At 39.7% G+C, this 17,795-nt stretch overlaps 1 protein-coding gene across 3 annotated transcripts in view; it reads right to left on the reverse strand.

Annotated features, from left to right (window-relative positions):
- LONP2 (lon peptidase 2, peroxisomal) overlaps nucleotides 1-17,795 on the reverse strand; it is an 82,527-nt gene that overhangs the window by 14,966 nt on the left and 49,766 nt on the right. For all 3 annotated transcript variants that reach the window (XM_074370797.1, XM_074370798.1, XM_074370799.1), the window contains exon 11: nucleotides 14,055-14,188. In XM_074370797.1, coding sequence (XP_074226898.1) covers nucleotides 14,055-14,188 — 134 coding nt within the window. The remainder of the gene's footprint in view (nucleotides 1-14,054; nucleotides 14,189-17,795) is intronic.

The following is a 17,795-nucleotide window of genomic DNA, read 5'->3' on the forward strand; positions in this document are numbered from 1 at the left end:
CTGCCGGTCTCGTCAGCCTGCAAGTGCTTCAGAACGGGCTTTCCTGAGGCCTAACTGCTGCCTGGAGTTCACGACCACAGGAGGAAGGAAAGCTGGAGGGGATGGCTGAAAGCCAGTCCACAGTGATGTGACCAATGCTTTGGGACATCCCACCCCTGTCCAAGTGAAGTAGTGAATCCAGCACTTTGAGCCCTGGAGGCGTAGGGCTGGGGAGAGCTATTTCTAATGCAACTAGACCTCATAATATGAAGGATGGCAGTTCACTCCCGGCCTTAGGCACAGCAGCTGTGTGATGAAAAATTCAGTAAACTGAGAACTAATCTGTGCTTCAGAGTGTTCCATCACGGCACACAAGCCTAGAAAACTAAAGCTCAAGTCAAGAAAATGGTGCCAGCTGATCAGGAGACAGGCTGGCACTGGATCTTAGGAATCATCCACTGCACCTTGTGTAATGCAAAATGAGAGTAAGGAAATGCTGGATGTTCACAGACACACACTCTTGGTTCCTCACTAAGACAAACAGCAAGTGAAACATCATCTCACCAGCACGCCATTCAAAAACAGGAGGCCCAGGGTATGGCTGACTCTTCTGGGTCCTACGTACAAGCTTTCAGGACTCAGCTCGCCTGCCATGTTCTCTCCTGTCCGAAGGGGTCAGCACCAAGAGAAGACAATGGCTGAGTCCCTGGGACTCATCACCAGCCTTGCCCCAGACTGTCACATTCAAGCCAGATGGACTTTTGAAGGCAAGGCAAATAACAATAATTAAATAAAAGTTCAACCGCCCTATAATATGGACTGTGTCCCACAGTTTCCTACTGAAACTGTACAGTTAACTTTTTTTTGTGTATGCCCTTATCTTGGGCTAAAACAGTGGTTCTTAACAAATGGTTAACAGTCACATGAAAAACACCAAGAAGCAAAGAAGTTTACATTATAAAAGCAAGATACCATTTTCTGGTTACCAAATTAAAGTAAGCAGTAGAGAAGTTTAAGGAGTGGCAAAGATCAATGTTAGAGTGGAGAGAGATCCTCTCAAACACTGTTGCTTATGGAAGTATCAACTGACTTAATCTTTCTGGAAAGCCATTTGTCAGTATATTGGAAGGCTCCCAAACACTCACAATCTCAAACCCAGTGATTCTATTTTCGCAGGAACCCATCCTTAAGGGTATAACCGAAAGTTCAGACAAATGTTTAGACAACAGAGCTACTCACTGCAGCACAATGTATAAAAGCAAAAATCAGATCCAGGATGAATATTCAACATGGGGAACACAGGTCAGTAAACCATGGTTCATCCATTCATCTAATAAAATACTACAGTCACTAAAGTTGTTTCCTAAGTGTTTTTAAGTGATGTGAGAAAATTCTTTTGAAACATCATCAAATGGAGGAATGGGGAGAGAATAAAATACCACATGCCATGATTTTTACCAATATAATGTAATATAAATGTATATGAGAATGAATGAAATGATACAGTCCAAAATGTTAACACAAGCTATTCCCTGAGTTATGAGGTTAAGATTCCGTGATGAGATAGTCAATAATCACCTCCAATCCTGGCTCTGGCTTCCTAGGTGGCTTTAAAAAAAAGTTACTTTATCTCTTTGTATCTGGTTTTCTAATCAGTAAAACCATAATAATTATAGCAACCCTCAGAGAGTTGCTGGGAGAATCTGATACTGCTGAAAGCCTTAATAGGCATAAACAAGAGGAACTGAATTATACAGTTGGAGTAATATCTCATACAGACTTCTAAGACTCACACGTCTTACTCTGTAGGCCCTTTCATTAGAAGAAAACAAAATGTCCTCTGCACCGCAGTCCCACCCAGGGCCCCACAGACGGGGCTTTGACTATAATCACATGACTGCTGGGAATCCCATAAATTAAATACATTTAACAACAACAACAAAAAGGCACCAAGACTCAAGACTCGGTCCCAGGTTTCTCTCGTGGGTATTATCAGCCTGTTCTGAGTCTAATTCAGGACAGAGAGAGGGTGGTCAGGGCATAACCAAGGAGCTTAACAGCAAGAAGGCAACAGCAGGGGCAGAAGCTGCAAGGCCCTCACTCTGCTCAATGGTGGCGGCCCTGCAGCAGGACAGATGTGAGCGGTGGCGAAGCAGGAGTGAGACTTGAGGGCGCTCCCCGACGGCCAAGCCACAGCTGTTCCCAAAGGATCTTCCTTAGCTTCAAACTCTTCCCGGGGAAGGGGCAAGCTTTCCTAAAGCAACTGTACTAGGACATCTCAGGGGGTCTTTCCCAGCCACCTCTCCTGTCAGAGGAACGTGATTTATGTGAAAGCAGGTCCAAGAGCCAGAGAATCACTGTGGGAAGGAGGGAGAAAGGATGATCTGAAGAGGGAGGTAAGGAGGAAGAAGAGAGGGTGTGATACCGCAGGAAGCTCCAGTAGCTCTCTCTTTTTGTTTTTTAAGTTTCTTATCTCTTGAATAGATCTTGCAGCAAATGGTGTCTTTGGGCAGGTGACCAAGGGAAACCAAGAGAAGACAGCAGAGGCTTGGAGCAGGATACTAACACCAAAGACTATCCCCCAGAAAGGCGGGGAGACAAAAATCTACCCCACCACGAGCAGCCCCCAGTTATCTACAGGCATCTTCCCTCCAGACAGAACATTTTAGTTATCACTTACTGTTCTCTACATCCTGCTTACCTTGAAGCATACACTACACTCTCAAGCCCAGGCTCGTGAGTTCAAAAGCTACGCTTTACGATGCAGCCATAAAAGGAACCCCTTCTTCCAGATTACGAAATTCGTGTTCGTTTTCATGAATAACAGTTTTTTAATTCCTTTGGTGTCAGGATGGAGGGAAGGATAAGGTGTACAACACTGTTAACGATTAAATAACAGGGCCCAGAAACAGGGGGTTAATTCTCCAAAGGAACAAATATGACCTTTTCCTGTCACACTAATATGAAGTCCCTGAGGATGCCCAGCTGTCATTCCAAGGCTTAGCAGAATTCAGAAAGAATCAGGAATTCAGGAAGCATAGGATAGAACTGTGATATATACAAATTTAAGAGCTAGGCAGAAAGTAAAAAATTCTGGTCCAATCCTTCATTTTATACTCAAGGAAACTGAGACCTAGGAAGGTTAAACAAGTCTCCTGAGGCCCACAGCAAATCACAGTATGAGGATTCCGACCCCTAGCCGAGGACACCCTTGGTCCTGCCCAAAGTCCAATCTAGAAAAGCGCCCATAGCCCTGACAAGGCAGCCTGGTGGTAAATGTAGAGATCAGATTACTTTCCTCTTGACTAAAAATGATCAACACAACTGGTATGACATACACAAATTCCCTTCTGTGACCACTGTCAGAAAAAACCATGAAAGACTTGGAAATCAGCCAAAATAGATGACTAGCTGTTCTGTAAGTGCTAGAAAACTAATAGTAATGCAGATGTTCTTGTCCATAGAAATGAAAATCAATTTTGCCTCCTCTCTTTCCAAGAAGCTGGTTTTGCAAATGAATGTCAGCACTCCTGATTGCCTATATATGTGTCTACTTTCTGGATGCTCCACTGAACCAGATGTTAACATCTTACTGGTTCTCTCATTGATTAATAGAGTTAATTAAAATCTTTAACACATGTTCACTTTATATCTGTATAATAGTGATGATTTTGCCATTAGAAAGGATTATCCTTTAATATTGAACAAAAACAATTGTTTCTACAAAGCGACAAATTTTCCCAGTCGTCAACTCTTAGCCACTAAAAGTATCTGAAATGTTTAGATTAAAGAACTTTAGGGCCTCAGACAGAGATATTAAATTGCTTTAGCTATAGAAACAAGAAACTTCCCATTTTCAGTATTCCTGACCTACAGGAATATCCAGTAGAGGTATAACTGATACTCCTTACTTCCAAGAGGCCTTGGAGTCAGACAGCCTGGGTTTGTGGTCCACTACTCCAGCCATAACTCAACAAATGTATGGAGCACAGTCTTGGGTGAGGACCTCAATTCCCTATCTGTAAAGCGAAAGTTAGACGAGATGACCTCTAATCTTGCCGTATCAACTCATCGCAGTGCCTTATACAAACAATACAGGTGTTCCACTAAGGTCTGCAGAATTAAATTGAATTTGGCTATTTCATTCTCAAATCTTAATAACATCTGTGGACAAATGACAAATCACCAAAATACTTAATCATTACTTTGATTTGCCAAGAAATTACCAGGTTTTTAATGCTGACTTTGTCAAGAAAATATAAACATTTTTAATCTGTGAAAAGTAAAGTATGTAAGAAAATGATTACTGAATGATTAAAAATCTTTCTTGCAAGTTGAGTTCAATCACCCTGGGCTCCTGAGTTTTGAAGCATGCAAACTGGGGTGCTGAACTGTATTTGTACGCAGGGCTAGGTGTGTTAACGGGTAGTTGGCAGAGAGGCTGTGCACGAGCCAGTGAAGGGGAGTATGTTTACCTCGCAATCTCTTAGCACACAGGGGTGTGTATCATGGATCCAGAACCCGTTTAGGCATAAGGAGAAAGATCTGTATGGGTGCGGTTATAAAACTAAAAAAAAAAAAAAAAAAAAAAAAAAAAATCTACTTTAAAAAGTGAGATGAGATACTGAGATTGTAAGTGTTTCTGTTATTTCTTCCAAGACAGTAGAAGTATGTGCCTCAAAGCTAAACTGACCGTAGAGAAAATGCATTTGAGAGGCTTCTCTTAGGAAGGCAGAAAGAGGAAAACAAAATATCTTAAAAACAAATCAGAAAAACCTGAAATATCTTCAACTATGTAATTTGTCTGTCAGTTTCAGGTAGATCTTTTCCAGAAACCATGCCCCCAACCAGAGGAAGTGTGCTAAACGCAACTGAGATTCAAGTTACTGACCCCTACTGCCAAGAAGGCATTTGCGCCTGAATATTTTCAATTTGTGTGGTTTTTTTTTTTTTTTGAGCTTACATTTTCTTTTTTTTTTTTTAACATTTTTTATTGATTTATAATCATTTTACAATGTTGTGTCAAATTCCAGTGTTCAGCACAATTTTTCAGTTATTCATGGACATATACACACTCATTGTCACATTTTTTTCTCTGTGAGTTATCATAACATTTTGTGTATATTTTCCTGTGCTATACAGTGTAGTCTATTCTACAATAATTTGTGTGTTTTTTTTTAAAGGAACTAGTCATAATGAAGAAATCTGTGGACCAAATGCCCAGAGAAGCCTTTATACTAGCAATGAAATCTTCTAAGTCCTTTTTGCCAATATTTTCTTCATTTTGTGGGGGATGGTAATACAGCTTTAACATTACCAAATACACTTCCTTTCAAGTTTACCTACGACACATTTCTATATAATACCTGTTAAGACAGAGGTGGAAATCATGATTGGGAACCACTTTTCAACTTTAGTAGTAGTTACCTATTCGTGAAAATAAAGACCATCAAAAAAGACTATCTGGAAAACATTTTTCCCCATCTATTTATCTATCCAAATTAATTTTGAGATGTAAGTGAATGATCATTTTGTCTCAATTTACTAAAAGCAATTTTTAAAAGCTACCGTATTTACAATAAATAAAATGAAGTTTACAATAAAAAAAAAGATCAATCCAATGCCGCTACAAAACTTTAAAAACCAGCATTTATCCGCTATCTAAAAATTATTTGTTTATATATCTGCCTCCTCCAGTGGACTACACACTTGTTAGACATCTCTTTCATCTGCTTCCCAGAGTCCAGTCTGGAACTTGGCATACAGTAAGTGTTCAGTGAATGCTAGCTGACTCACTGACTGAATAAATCAACATTATCCAAGACACAGGACCCTAACTTCACCCCAGACAAGAGGTTTGCACCCTGTCTCCCAGAGGTTTTTTTGGTATTAATAAATCTCACTTCCTGTGTCACAGATTCAGAAAATAGTCTTGGAGAATTGTCTGGATTATCAGCTACAATGCAGAGACTGTCTGTAATATTTAAAAAAAATAAGTACAGTTTTAGTATCTTGTAACATAAGACTGGTTTTGATAATATGTCAATGATACTCAAAGGCCACTGAATCTTCCTATATGATTCATTAAATGGAACAATGACTTTTTAATTTCTTGACAATATTAGATTTTCCTGTCTCCAAATAGTTTAAATTTAAACAAAACATTTGGCTCCTATCATATGTAAGCAGGGTTTTCTTTTATCTCAGCTTCCTTCCGGTCTACACAGGCAAACAAAGCTCTCTTAAGCCAGGCTAGTACTGAAGAGGGAACAATCAGTAAATCAGTGTAAATGTCAGAAAAGAGTATGTGGTGCCTCTTCATGACAGTGGCAGTATATACCAACGCGATCTTTTCATCTCACCATTGGAATACCACTTGATTTTAGATGTTTGGACACAACATGCTGCCTAACACCCCTACAAATGCAAAGGATTTAGCATAGAAAGTCTTAATCTCTAAATTTAATTTTATCTTGGTTTGCAAAATCCAATTAGTTGTAACAGAACCCTACAAGCCCCCATAGCTTTAGAACCAATATGCCTTGGGACTAAAACTCTCTCTGAAGTCCATATTCCTTAACAGTTAACCTTAGTTGTTCCTTTGGCTATTAGAAAATTTTATTTGTTCTGAGTCACTAATACAATCAAAGGAAAGATAAGGATGAACAGATTGAAGCAAGACTTTAAATACTGAAAATGCAAAAATGAATCAAAACTTTTTAGCCCTATCGGCACAACCTGCGTCTTTAGTAAGAAATCAGCTCAAGTTTGATGGATGGATATTCAACAGCACAAACTTAAATGCTGGCTTAGAAAAATCCTTCTGATAATAAAGTATCTTAGATCGTGATGACTACTGAACTGGTATGGCCGTTTAAATCAGTACATTCTGTACGAACATGCAGAAATTCTCAAAGTTGTGCTCCTTAAAGAGCAGGAAAATGTAGGCCAATTTAAATTTAGCCCATATAACAATACTAAAACTGGGAACTGTCATGCTGTGTTCAAAGACCTCTTACCATCAGACTTAGGCATTTCTTCAGAAACTAACAATCTGACTTCTGAGTATTATTGTAACAATATAAAATAAACAGCCAAAGCATCCAGTCTGTGGTTTTGGGGCTCAGAGGCACACACACAAATTACTCTCTCTTTTTTGTTCTAACTCAAGCCAGAAAGGAAGGGAATTAGGTTAGAGGACTTTTATATGTAACTGGAACCAAGTAATTAAGAAACGACTCAATTATCCTTGCTTCACTGAAAACAGCTAGCAAAGTTTTTATGTCCCAAAACAAAACAAACAAGAACACTATCAACAAAATCCCCATTAAAAGCTGACAAATAAAGGTTGTTTCGGTTGTTACTAAAGAATCATTCATTTGCTTGTGGGTCTTATTAAGTTTTTCTCCCCTGAAGGCACGCCCGAATTATATAGCTATTCTTAACTGTTTCTGCAGCACAGCAATTTCCATTCTCTATTAACAACCCAAACCACAGGGTTTCTTTAAAACTCTAAACAAATTATTTCAATCCTCAGAAATGGGGGGGGGTGTATTAATAGAAATGAAATATATAACAACCTTCTTTAAAATAAGTAAACCAAAAATCTGTGAGAGCCAGCCTTCAGCATGGCCCCCAAGGACACCACGCCTGAGCACTGCCATCTCTCACTGTACCATGGTTGGTCTGTGTGGCCAACAGAATGTGGCAGAAGTCATGATGACAAAAGACTGCAGCTTCTGTCTTGGGCTCTCAATTTCTCCCTTTCACACGGCACTCTTTCTGGGGAAGCCAACAGCTATGTCCTGAGCCTAGGGAGAGGCCTAAGTGATGAGAAATTGAAAATCTGGCCAAGAGTCAGCATGGAACTTAAGGCCACTACGTGATACTGTGATTTATGAGAGGTACGTATATACTTGGTCATTTGGATGACCAAATAAACTTCTCAATATATCTGCCCACAGCTCCTGGCTCATAGCTCCCCAAACCTTCAGAATATCCTGTGTTAAAAATGATCAAGGTGTCTTTTGTTAGGTGAATGAGATGACTTTTAGAAGTACTTAGGATGGGTGCTGGTTGCCAGGAGATTAGAGGGTTGAAACCTTCTATCGCACCCAATGATTTTGGGGTAGGGGGGCGCTTAAGGTTAAATCCGTCACCATTGGCCAACAATCTAGTCACTCACAACTATGTAATGAAGCACCATAAAAACCCCAAAGGACAGTTTTTTGGTCCTTTTTTGGAGAGCTTCTGCATGCCAGGCCCCAGGCTCCAGGACAGAGGCGCCTTTGTTCAAGATTTCACCCTATGTAGCTGATGCGTATCCTTTAATATCCTTTTATAATAAATCAGTAATCTAGTGCGTAGAGGGGGAGGTCTCCTGGATTTGGTGAGCCGTTTTAGCAAATTAATTAAACCTGAGGAAGGGGCCATGGGAACCTCCGATTTGAGCCAGTTGGTCAGAAGTACAGGGAATAGCCTGGGCGTGCGACCGGCCTCTGTGTGAAGAGCGGTCTTATGGGACTGAGCCCTCTGCCTGTGGAATCCGAGGCTGTCTCTAGGTAGACAGGGTCAGAATTGAGTTGAATTCTGGGACACCCAGCTGGTGTCCCAGAATTGCTTGTTGGTGTGGGGAAGCCTCCACACACATGCTGGAATGGAGTCTCACGACCCTTTTCAGCTAATGACCATGTAAGTGAGCTTGGACGCCGTTCTTCCCTATGGTGACCCACCTGGTGGCTAACAGCCTAAGTGGAGCCTCGTGAGAGGTCTCGAGTCAGAACTACCTGGCTAACCTGCTCCTGGACTCTGACCTACAGATACCGTGAGATGACAAGTGTTTGGTAATTGCTGTACTCAGTTTGGGGGTAATTTGTTACACAGCACTGAATAATGTAAAATCCAAAGGATAAAGGGACAGATCTTGCAACAATCAGAAGACTGCTCCAAGAAGTCAAAGACAAAAGAATTCAGCAAAAAGTTATACAAAGTTCAGAGGCTACTTCCTGAAAACATTATATATAGTGTTTTCTGTTAATATAAGAAATTCATGACATCAGACAAGAGAATGGATATGCCTCAGATATGGAGACGACTAGTTTGAAAGAAAAAAAAAAAAAGCTGGCAGGATCAAAAGCACTTGTTTCTCCTGCAGGAACAGCTTCCTGTTTTGGTAACAAAGGAACCACACTTAAAATAACCATCGTGAAGCATGCTTAGGGCTTGAGAAGTCAATGGCAGGAAGCCACAACAAAGAGCCCTGAAAGCAGCCCGACAGAAGATGATTCCTCCAGAGAACTGGATCCAAGGAAGGCTAAGAAAATAGCTGCCCTAGAAAACACGCGGGATGTACAGTGAGGAACCGCAGCAGCGAGCGAGGAGGGAGCCCACGCACAGGCTCTCCCCGTGGCATCTGACCCCAGGCAGCAAGCAGACTTGCTGAAGCAGCAGGCAGGATCCCTTTCCTCCAGCTCGCAGCCAGGGGAGGACCTGGGAGAATTAAAGTGCATGAAGGAGGAGAACTTAGTGCTGTGAAATTTGAATGTTTTCTTTTGATGCATTTTGAACTGTGAAGCTGTCTGGAAAGGATATGCCAAGAAGTTAATACTGTCTCTGCCTTCTCCCAGTATATTAGGTTGATTTCACTGTCCTATACACAAGGCAAACGTATCAGGGAAACAACACATGTCAAAATGCGCAACTAAGTCAAACCGGGATGGAGACTGAGCTACAGAAACTGTCCTGGAGTTAGATCTGTGGTCTAGCCAGCCTGTTTTGTGGTCAGCAGGGCCCCCAGGGAATCTATCATGAGAGGACGGGCATGTTTTCACTGACATCAAATCCTACTGCGTATGACTCACACCACCCAACCACTTAGCCCTTTTTCCAATCCACAGCTTCTACTTTCCTATGGACTGGGAAGTAGATAGCCAAGTTTATAAAGAAGGGTCTGTTAACAAAGTCAGATTGGCAAGGCATAGTGTTTATTGGAGACTGTTGTGAAGGGACTTGTGAATCAACTCAGAGCCAAACTAGACAGCTACTGAGAATCCTCCTCAACTGAGATTTTGTAATAGTCAGTCAGGTGATGAGTGGTGGCCTGAAGGTACAAAACAAAGGCTACAGAGGCTGGTAATTCTTCATAGGCTCTTTTTCTGCCTCTCTTGTCTATTACCACTATTTCTATTCAACATTTTTCTAGAGGTTAGTTCACTAGGAAAGAACTAAAATAAAAAGTATAATGATCAGAAATGAAAAGCGAAAATGGACATTATTTGCATTTGTAGTAACTGGTGTTGTATGGAGAAAATCGAAAAAAATCTATAGTTAGAATTAATATGTCAACTTGGCAAGTTTGCTGGATACAAGTGAATATAGTATCCCCATATACTAGCAACCAAAACAATTAGAAAATTAAAAATTAAGAAGACTATTTACAATACACATGCACAAAAGGATCAATTAACTAGGAAAACAGCTAAAGGAAAAATACGCAAAAGCTCACCACTGAAACACTTAAAAACATTTATTAAAATTTATATAAATGAAGCTAGTTATGAATTGACAGAAGACTTGATAATACCAAATTGTCAATTCTCCCCAAAGAGATTCACAGTTTCAATACAATCAGAATCAAAATATCAAAAGGCTTTACCTATTTATTTACTTATTTACTTGTAGAGATAGACAAGCTGATTCTAAAATTAGTATGAATATTTGATGAACCTACAATAGGCAAAGCAATCCTGAAGGGAAACAAAGCTAGAGGGCTTCCACTGCCAGATATATCAAGGCTATCCGAGACACAGTCATTCCTGAAACCACGTATGACGCAGCCACTGGGAACTTCATCCCAGGCCCAAGGTACCCGGCCACTAACCATAAGGCAGCCAGCTGGTTCGTTTTCCCTTTAGGTGTTTATCTGAGCGCTCCATAACATAACCATGTACATACTGATTTAAGCGACATTTAAAAAGCTTACTTATAATGACATCTAACACACCTCAGGAATAACTGTTAAGAGGCTAATTCTCTTTTTTTCCCAACCAATTTTTCAGGTGACTTCTATGAGAACAGTAAGAAACTAACATCTTGAAGTACATGAAGTTTAATGCAGATTCTCCAATAAATACTATACTTTTCAAAAATAATGGGGAGTGCTCCATATCCTGAGAAACTTTGTAAGGATTGGCTATAACGTGAGTCCATCTTTGCTGAGGATAATTTTTGAGGGAAAAAAACTTACTAGATATTAAAAGACATATATGGTACATGAGTACTTGAACAAATAGAGGTGTGCCTAGCTCCACAGAGATACATCCAAGTCTGAACACATGGAACTTTTCTGTCCTTGGCTAAAGGCAGGCAAAAGCAGAATATAACTTCAGCCACAAACTTTTATCTTTCAATCCAACTAATATCCCAGAAAGGAAAAGGGCAATTCAGAATACACTAATAACATGCAGAGAAACACAGGCAGTGAGGCTTTCCTGAAATAATTCCCATACTTTTTAGGTAAGGGACCAAAACCCTACACATTCCTCCTCTAACACCAATCAGCGAGAAAGCTCACTCGTCTTTTAAATCCTGTTATTTATTCTGTTGAACTGCCAGTTAAGACCTCACAAATACAAAGACAACTGTTCACAGACCAGTATTTCTGGGCCTCCTCCAGAAAGTTTGTTCGATATGCTGGAGGTTCTGCCTGTTTTTAATGCTTGTGGCCTGAAATTACTTTTCTTCCTGGCAGTGACTCTGAGTCCAGCAATATTTTTAACATTAAAAATAATTCCCTCACTGAGTTACTTGAAATTTCGAAAACAACTTTCATTTTATACTCTAATTTGAAATAATTCATTTCTTAATGAGAAACTTTCAGTTATTAAGCTAGCTCCATTTGAACTGTGACATGAAAATCTAAGAGACACTTTTTTGGCAGAAATTTTTCTTTTGGCTTGAGGTCATAAACACCAATTTTCAGAATACCTTATAATAATTTTACTAAAATCTAGAGGAGAGTTGTTTACAGTAACTCAGGGTATCAACAATATAAGACCCAGCTTGGAGTCCACGGTTAGCTAATAAGAACTATTATCAAAATCACCCTCTCAAGAGACAAGTATTTATCCTGATTATTTATTTATATGGGTGTCCTAGGTAATAACTTAACCACCCAAATCTGCTTAACTGCGTTGTTATTTAGGCTTTATTCTGCGAATCATGGATTAAAAATAACAATAACCAACTAAATGTTACCATGAAACACTGTACGTTCTCACATAGTTCACAACTATTTGAACAAGTTCTTGAATATTTCTGGGTTATCTTTAAATAGCTAATATGATCACAGACATTATTAGAGATATGCTAGTGGATATACATATAAATATTAAGCACTGTGTAACTATGGGAAGCTTCTTTTGACATCAGATCCCACTGAATGTATTATAAATTCCAAATGACACCATCTAAATCTTAAACACAACTTTCAAAACGTGTTAACTAGATAAACTCATTTCACTCTCTGTCTTATCAGACAAGAACTAAAGCACACAGGCTCAGATGCTGGAGGCCACAGCACAACGGGGATGTTCTAAGAATAAAAATGAGAAATCTCATGAGGATCTAGGCCTTACATTTAGAAGGGGAAAAAAGAGAAAAATATCTCTGTCCACTCTCACTCTCAGCTACACCAGTGATTTCATTCATGATAGGCTATCACTCACCTAAGGCACTTTTCAAAAATTCAGATTTCTGAAAATGGTGGTCTGAAAATGTGTTTATCTTTAAATTTCTTCTCCAGATCCTATTAAAACGACAATTAAGAAATTGAAAACAAAAAAGCATTAATCCACAAGAACAAAAAGAATAATAAAGAAGACGAGAGATGCTGACATTCTGGGTAACAGAATGTAGATGAACAAGAAGTAATAAACACTTAGCAGATTAGAAGACGTGGAAGCCTTAATGTCTGTGGAGGCCGGGGGGTTTATCCACAAAATCCTACCAAGGCTCAGGAATCTGAGGTACCCCTGAAAATATGGGTGAGAAGTAAACTAAAGACAAAAGGTTTTTAAATCTGTGTAAGAAACAATTAAGAGTTTAAGGTCACTATTCCTACTCCACATAACAAGGGCACTACCCCCTACCCCCACCCCCAATTCAACACAAGGTGGGAGGTTTACTCTGCAGAAATGAACCAGTGAGGTTTGAGGCACAGTGCGAACAGGCGTGAAGCATGAACTAGAAATAGGAGGATCTGGGAAAGTCTTCTCTTCGCATGACACTGCTGTTAAATGCACTTGGCAGAGCAATAGAAGGAAAAGCAGGGAAGATGTTTACCTTTGTAATTCCACTACACTTATCACAAATCATGCTTCTTCAGCCATATTCCTCAAACTCCTTCCTAGAAACAGCTACGGAAACAGAGGAACATCTAGTAAATCTCTTTACTACGAAAGAAATGTTCAGTTCTCTATTACAGTCATGTTTGTTAAAGCAAGTCTCGTTGACCATGCAGCAACATGGTCGTACTAGAGGAGATGCCCCCGATTCATTAACTGAAGTAGAACCCTTCCCTTTCTCTCCCTGTCACCGCCTCCACAATGAGTTTTCTAACAAAAAATAATTTAAATTACATCTTAATTGTGTACCTAGCAAAGAAAATGTGTGAGAAAACCAAATTATTACACCAGAAGCTATTCCAGGGTATAAAGATCTACTCTTGCAGTACTTGGACAGCGTGGATTTTTTTTTTTAACAACCCAAATCAGATGGGAAAAAGAGAACACCAGAACCCAAACATAAAGTGTGCCACCTTTATAAAGTTGGAGAAAATATATCCTTAAACCATTAATACTAAGTGTTATTCCTGCTAAAACTCTACTGTCTGTAGAAGAGAATCCTCTTGATACAGCACATCAACCAGGAAGCTCTACCTACTCGTCGGATGCATTTACCAGGGGAGAAGCATGTCCCACTGCTCCGAGAACCACCCACAGCGACCCTCCACATCCAACTCTCTTTTTTGCCATTCCCTCCTGGCCGCCTGCAGGCACCAGATCAAGGTCACAGACCTTCTCCCTCAGTCACGTCGGGACGGTCCAACTTGGCTTCTCTGTGCTGTCCCTCTGCCACCTTCACAGCCACGGCTCGGCAAATGGCTCCCAGCTTCCTGTCCAGAGAGCGAACCCCTGCCTCTCGGGTGTACCTGTCATCAAATTGAAGAAAAATATTTTATTTTTGGCTAAACACCACCTGTACAAAGAGAGAGAAGTAATGTGATTAATAATTATACTAAAGGAGGAGGGGAGGGTATAGCTCAGTGGTGGACAGCATGCTTAGCATGCACGAGGTCCTGGATTCAGTCCCCAGTACCTCCATAAATACATAAGTACATAAACCTAATTACCTCCTCCCCCAAAAAGAGAATTTAGTATAAAAAAGAAAAAAAAAAAACCAATTACACTAAAGGAAGTGTATATTTAAAAGTTCATTAGTTTCTTGAGTACTAACTTCCTCACCTTTAAAAATTCCTCATTAAAGTACTGTTATTTCTTAAAGATTCAGAAGTATTTTCGGCTACAGCATTTCCCTTTATACAGAATATCTTAAACCGTTACTCTATTCTTAAGAAATGAATTCTTAATATGAAAATGAATATACGTACGTATATGCATGACTGGGACATTGTGCTGTACACCAGAGACTGACACACTGTAATTGACTGCACTTCAATAAAAAAAAAAAAAAATGAATTCTTGGTTCTTCAAGTTATACTGCCGAAGTAAACTGGCAGTGCATAAAACACTTACTCCTTGGTGATAAGTGTAAAAGCTTTCTTAAAATTTTGTCTATTTAAGAAAATTCTGATAAATTTATTATACTTGAAATATTGCTGAAAGAATCAGAAAAATAGAACTATTTTCCCAACTAAAGCAGAAAACAATTTGAGACAGAAATCCAGTCATACTAGGAACTGTGCCTATTATCCCATTCAGTGTACTTTCACTGCAGAGACTTCTAAAGAGAGTAAGTATGCTAATGAGGCAAGCACTGTGGTTTTGTGAAAAAGATTCTAAATGTGATTCAGTATAGCTGTCTTTAAAAACTTGTATGCCAGACTTAAACCCTGTACGCCACTTCATAAACCTTTAGATGGTACAGTCATTCTTGGCCACCAGCTCTGGATGAGTCTGAATGGACAGCATCAGAGAGAGAGAACGCAGTTCCCTCTGAAAAACTGCACTGATTAGGAAGTCAGACATAGATTTCAGACTGCAGTGAAGCAGATTTCTTAAGTTCTGAGAGAAGGTAAATAAGTTCTTGGCTAAACACTCTAAAGACTCACTTCAATCAAAGGAATAAGGAGGAGAGAAAAGTCCATATTCCACAGCTTCATGTAATTTCAGTAAGAAAGAAAACAGGGAGGCATCCTAAAAATAAACAAACCAACATGTAAAAACAAAAGCCAAAACCCAGTTCAGCTTCTGAGACAACTATCTGATGAGCCCAGATTAAAGGGTCTGCACAAAGATGAAAGAGAACGGCCTGAGGAAGCTTACGGAGGAATGGCATGCACACGCAGAAAAGGCACGGGACGTCCAGAGGAAGCTGCAGCATGCCAAAGATAATAAGGGCGCCAGCAACAACAGAGAGATGCTTTTAGGCGTTTACAGCAATACGGGGCTGGGAACTAACGCAGACAGTGCGACATGAACAGCTGACTGAGAGAGAGCAGACACGTCAACCCCTACTTAGCATCTTTAAACCAAAAAAGGAAGAAGCACTGGTGTCAAGTAAGAGCTGGCTGATGATCATGAAGATGCCAATTTTCAGAGGACGTAAAACTAATGTACTTGATGATAATCAAGATGAAAGAGAAAATCAGTTTGCTGCAATGGTAGCTGAGATGAACACGTATATTAAAACATACATAATTACACACTTCTCTAGTTAGGCTTTGAAAAATTCAACCCCTATAAATATGCGATGGGATAGACCAGGCGTAGCAGAAATTCATATGGAAAAGAACTGAAGGTGTTGGGTAACTGTAAGTGCAATAGGCAAGAGCACAACTCAAAAAAGCTAAGAATCCTGAGACACAGTCATAAAATAACAGAGTCACAATAAGAAAATCAGTGGGCTTCTTATACCACGACTGTTTAGGCTACATCTGAAATACTGCATTCTACTATGGGTGTTTAATTAAAAAAGGACATTGACATCACAGGAATCATTCAGAAGAAGACTAACCAAGAAGGGGAAAAGTCTTAAAAGTGGGTCAAGAGGAATGGTAAAGAGAAGAGGGAAGTTTAGCTTAGAGAAGAGAACCTTTATGGGATGGGGACCTGATGGCATTTTTTTTTAATGCCAGAAGGGCTGTACAAGAGAGAAATTATATTTAGATTCCATGTGTACGTATTGGGCAGAATGAGAAAATTGTAAGAGGGTGAATATAAAGATTATTTTACAGCAGCTGTATTTACTCACAAGGAGCAGTCAGCAGTGAGCGCTCCAGCACTGGAAGAAGTCAAGCAGGCTGGCTATACGGGAGGTGAGGAGGACCAGACGGCTCCTAAGACCCCCTCCCCTCCTCCTGAACACTGTGGGTCTGTGACTGTGACACAGGATAAGATGAAAAACACATGCAAGATGAAAAACTAGGTCCTAAGTTGGGTAACTCACTAAATATCCAGAACTTGCCTGGAGTAGCAAATACCTGTGCTGTTTTTAAAAATATTAAAACTGCTCAGAGAAATTTCCCAATGTTCACAGCTTTTAATATCTGATGTTTGAGCTAACAAGTATATAAAAAGGAAGCAGTTCTCCAGGCAACAACTGGGAAATAACAATGATTACTCTTCAGAATCATTATTATTTAGAGCCAGATAAGCTATCAATGGGTATTTTCCCCTATCACTTAGCTTTTACAGATGGGGAAGCTATCAAAAAGGTTAAGTGACTTGTTGAAAGTTACTCAGACATAAGGGGTGTTATCTGGAATAATGATATTTTTGGAAGACTCTGGCATATAAATCACCATATTTAAAATGATAAAATACTTTACCTCCCCTGGCATTACCCAGACAGCAAACCACAAGTTAAGAAAAGGAACTCGCAGATCAGATAGAGTCTAACTATTTTGTATGTAAATTTAAATAGACTTCCAAACAGACTTCCATAAGGAGGCTGGCTTAGATCAAAAAGCAGTCTGCCTAGCCAAACTCTAAGTCAGAGTTCAAAAGGGAGCGAGACTTCACTTCTCTTGAAACGCAGCAGTTGCTGGGAAAGCGCTGCATGTGGAGTCCTGGCAGTCTGACACCATTTGCCAGATGATGCAATGGACCTGCAATGCTGAGCCAGGAAAACTGTGAGAGGCTATTGTACATATAAATTCTCAACAGGATATATTTTCCATTCAAACATGCAATCTATAAATTAGACTCAGCAACACTGCACTCAGATAATTTATGTCCTGCTTGCCACAGGCTTAACCATTTGGTAGCTAACTTGGGAAGCACCTTTATTGTTGTCCTGGTGTTAATTCCAAAGGTGAAAACTCGAACATAGATTTTTAAAACCTCTCAAAGAGAAGAAAAGAAAATCTGAGTAACTTAAAAGAGATGTCTGAAAGAAGCATCTCACTTCTTAGGAGAACTCAACGTTTAAGATCCTGGGGCATAAAAGGTATCTCAGTTTTGGGGTGTTAATTTATTAAATTAATCCCTTACATTACTACTGTGGAAAAGCTGAAATTCTGGCTCAAGTCCTTAGTTAGCTAGGAAGAAACTCTAAATGCTTTCCCTATGAATTTC

Source organism: Camelus bactrianus, chromosome 9 (assembly GCF_048773025.1).
Source record: "Camelus bactrianus isolate YW-2024 breed Bactrian camel chromosome 9, ASM4877302v1, whole genome shotgun sequence".
Lineage (NCBI taxonomy): Eukaryota > Metazoa > Chordata > Mammalia > Artiodactyla > Camelidae > Camelus > Camelus bactrianus.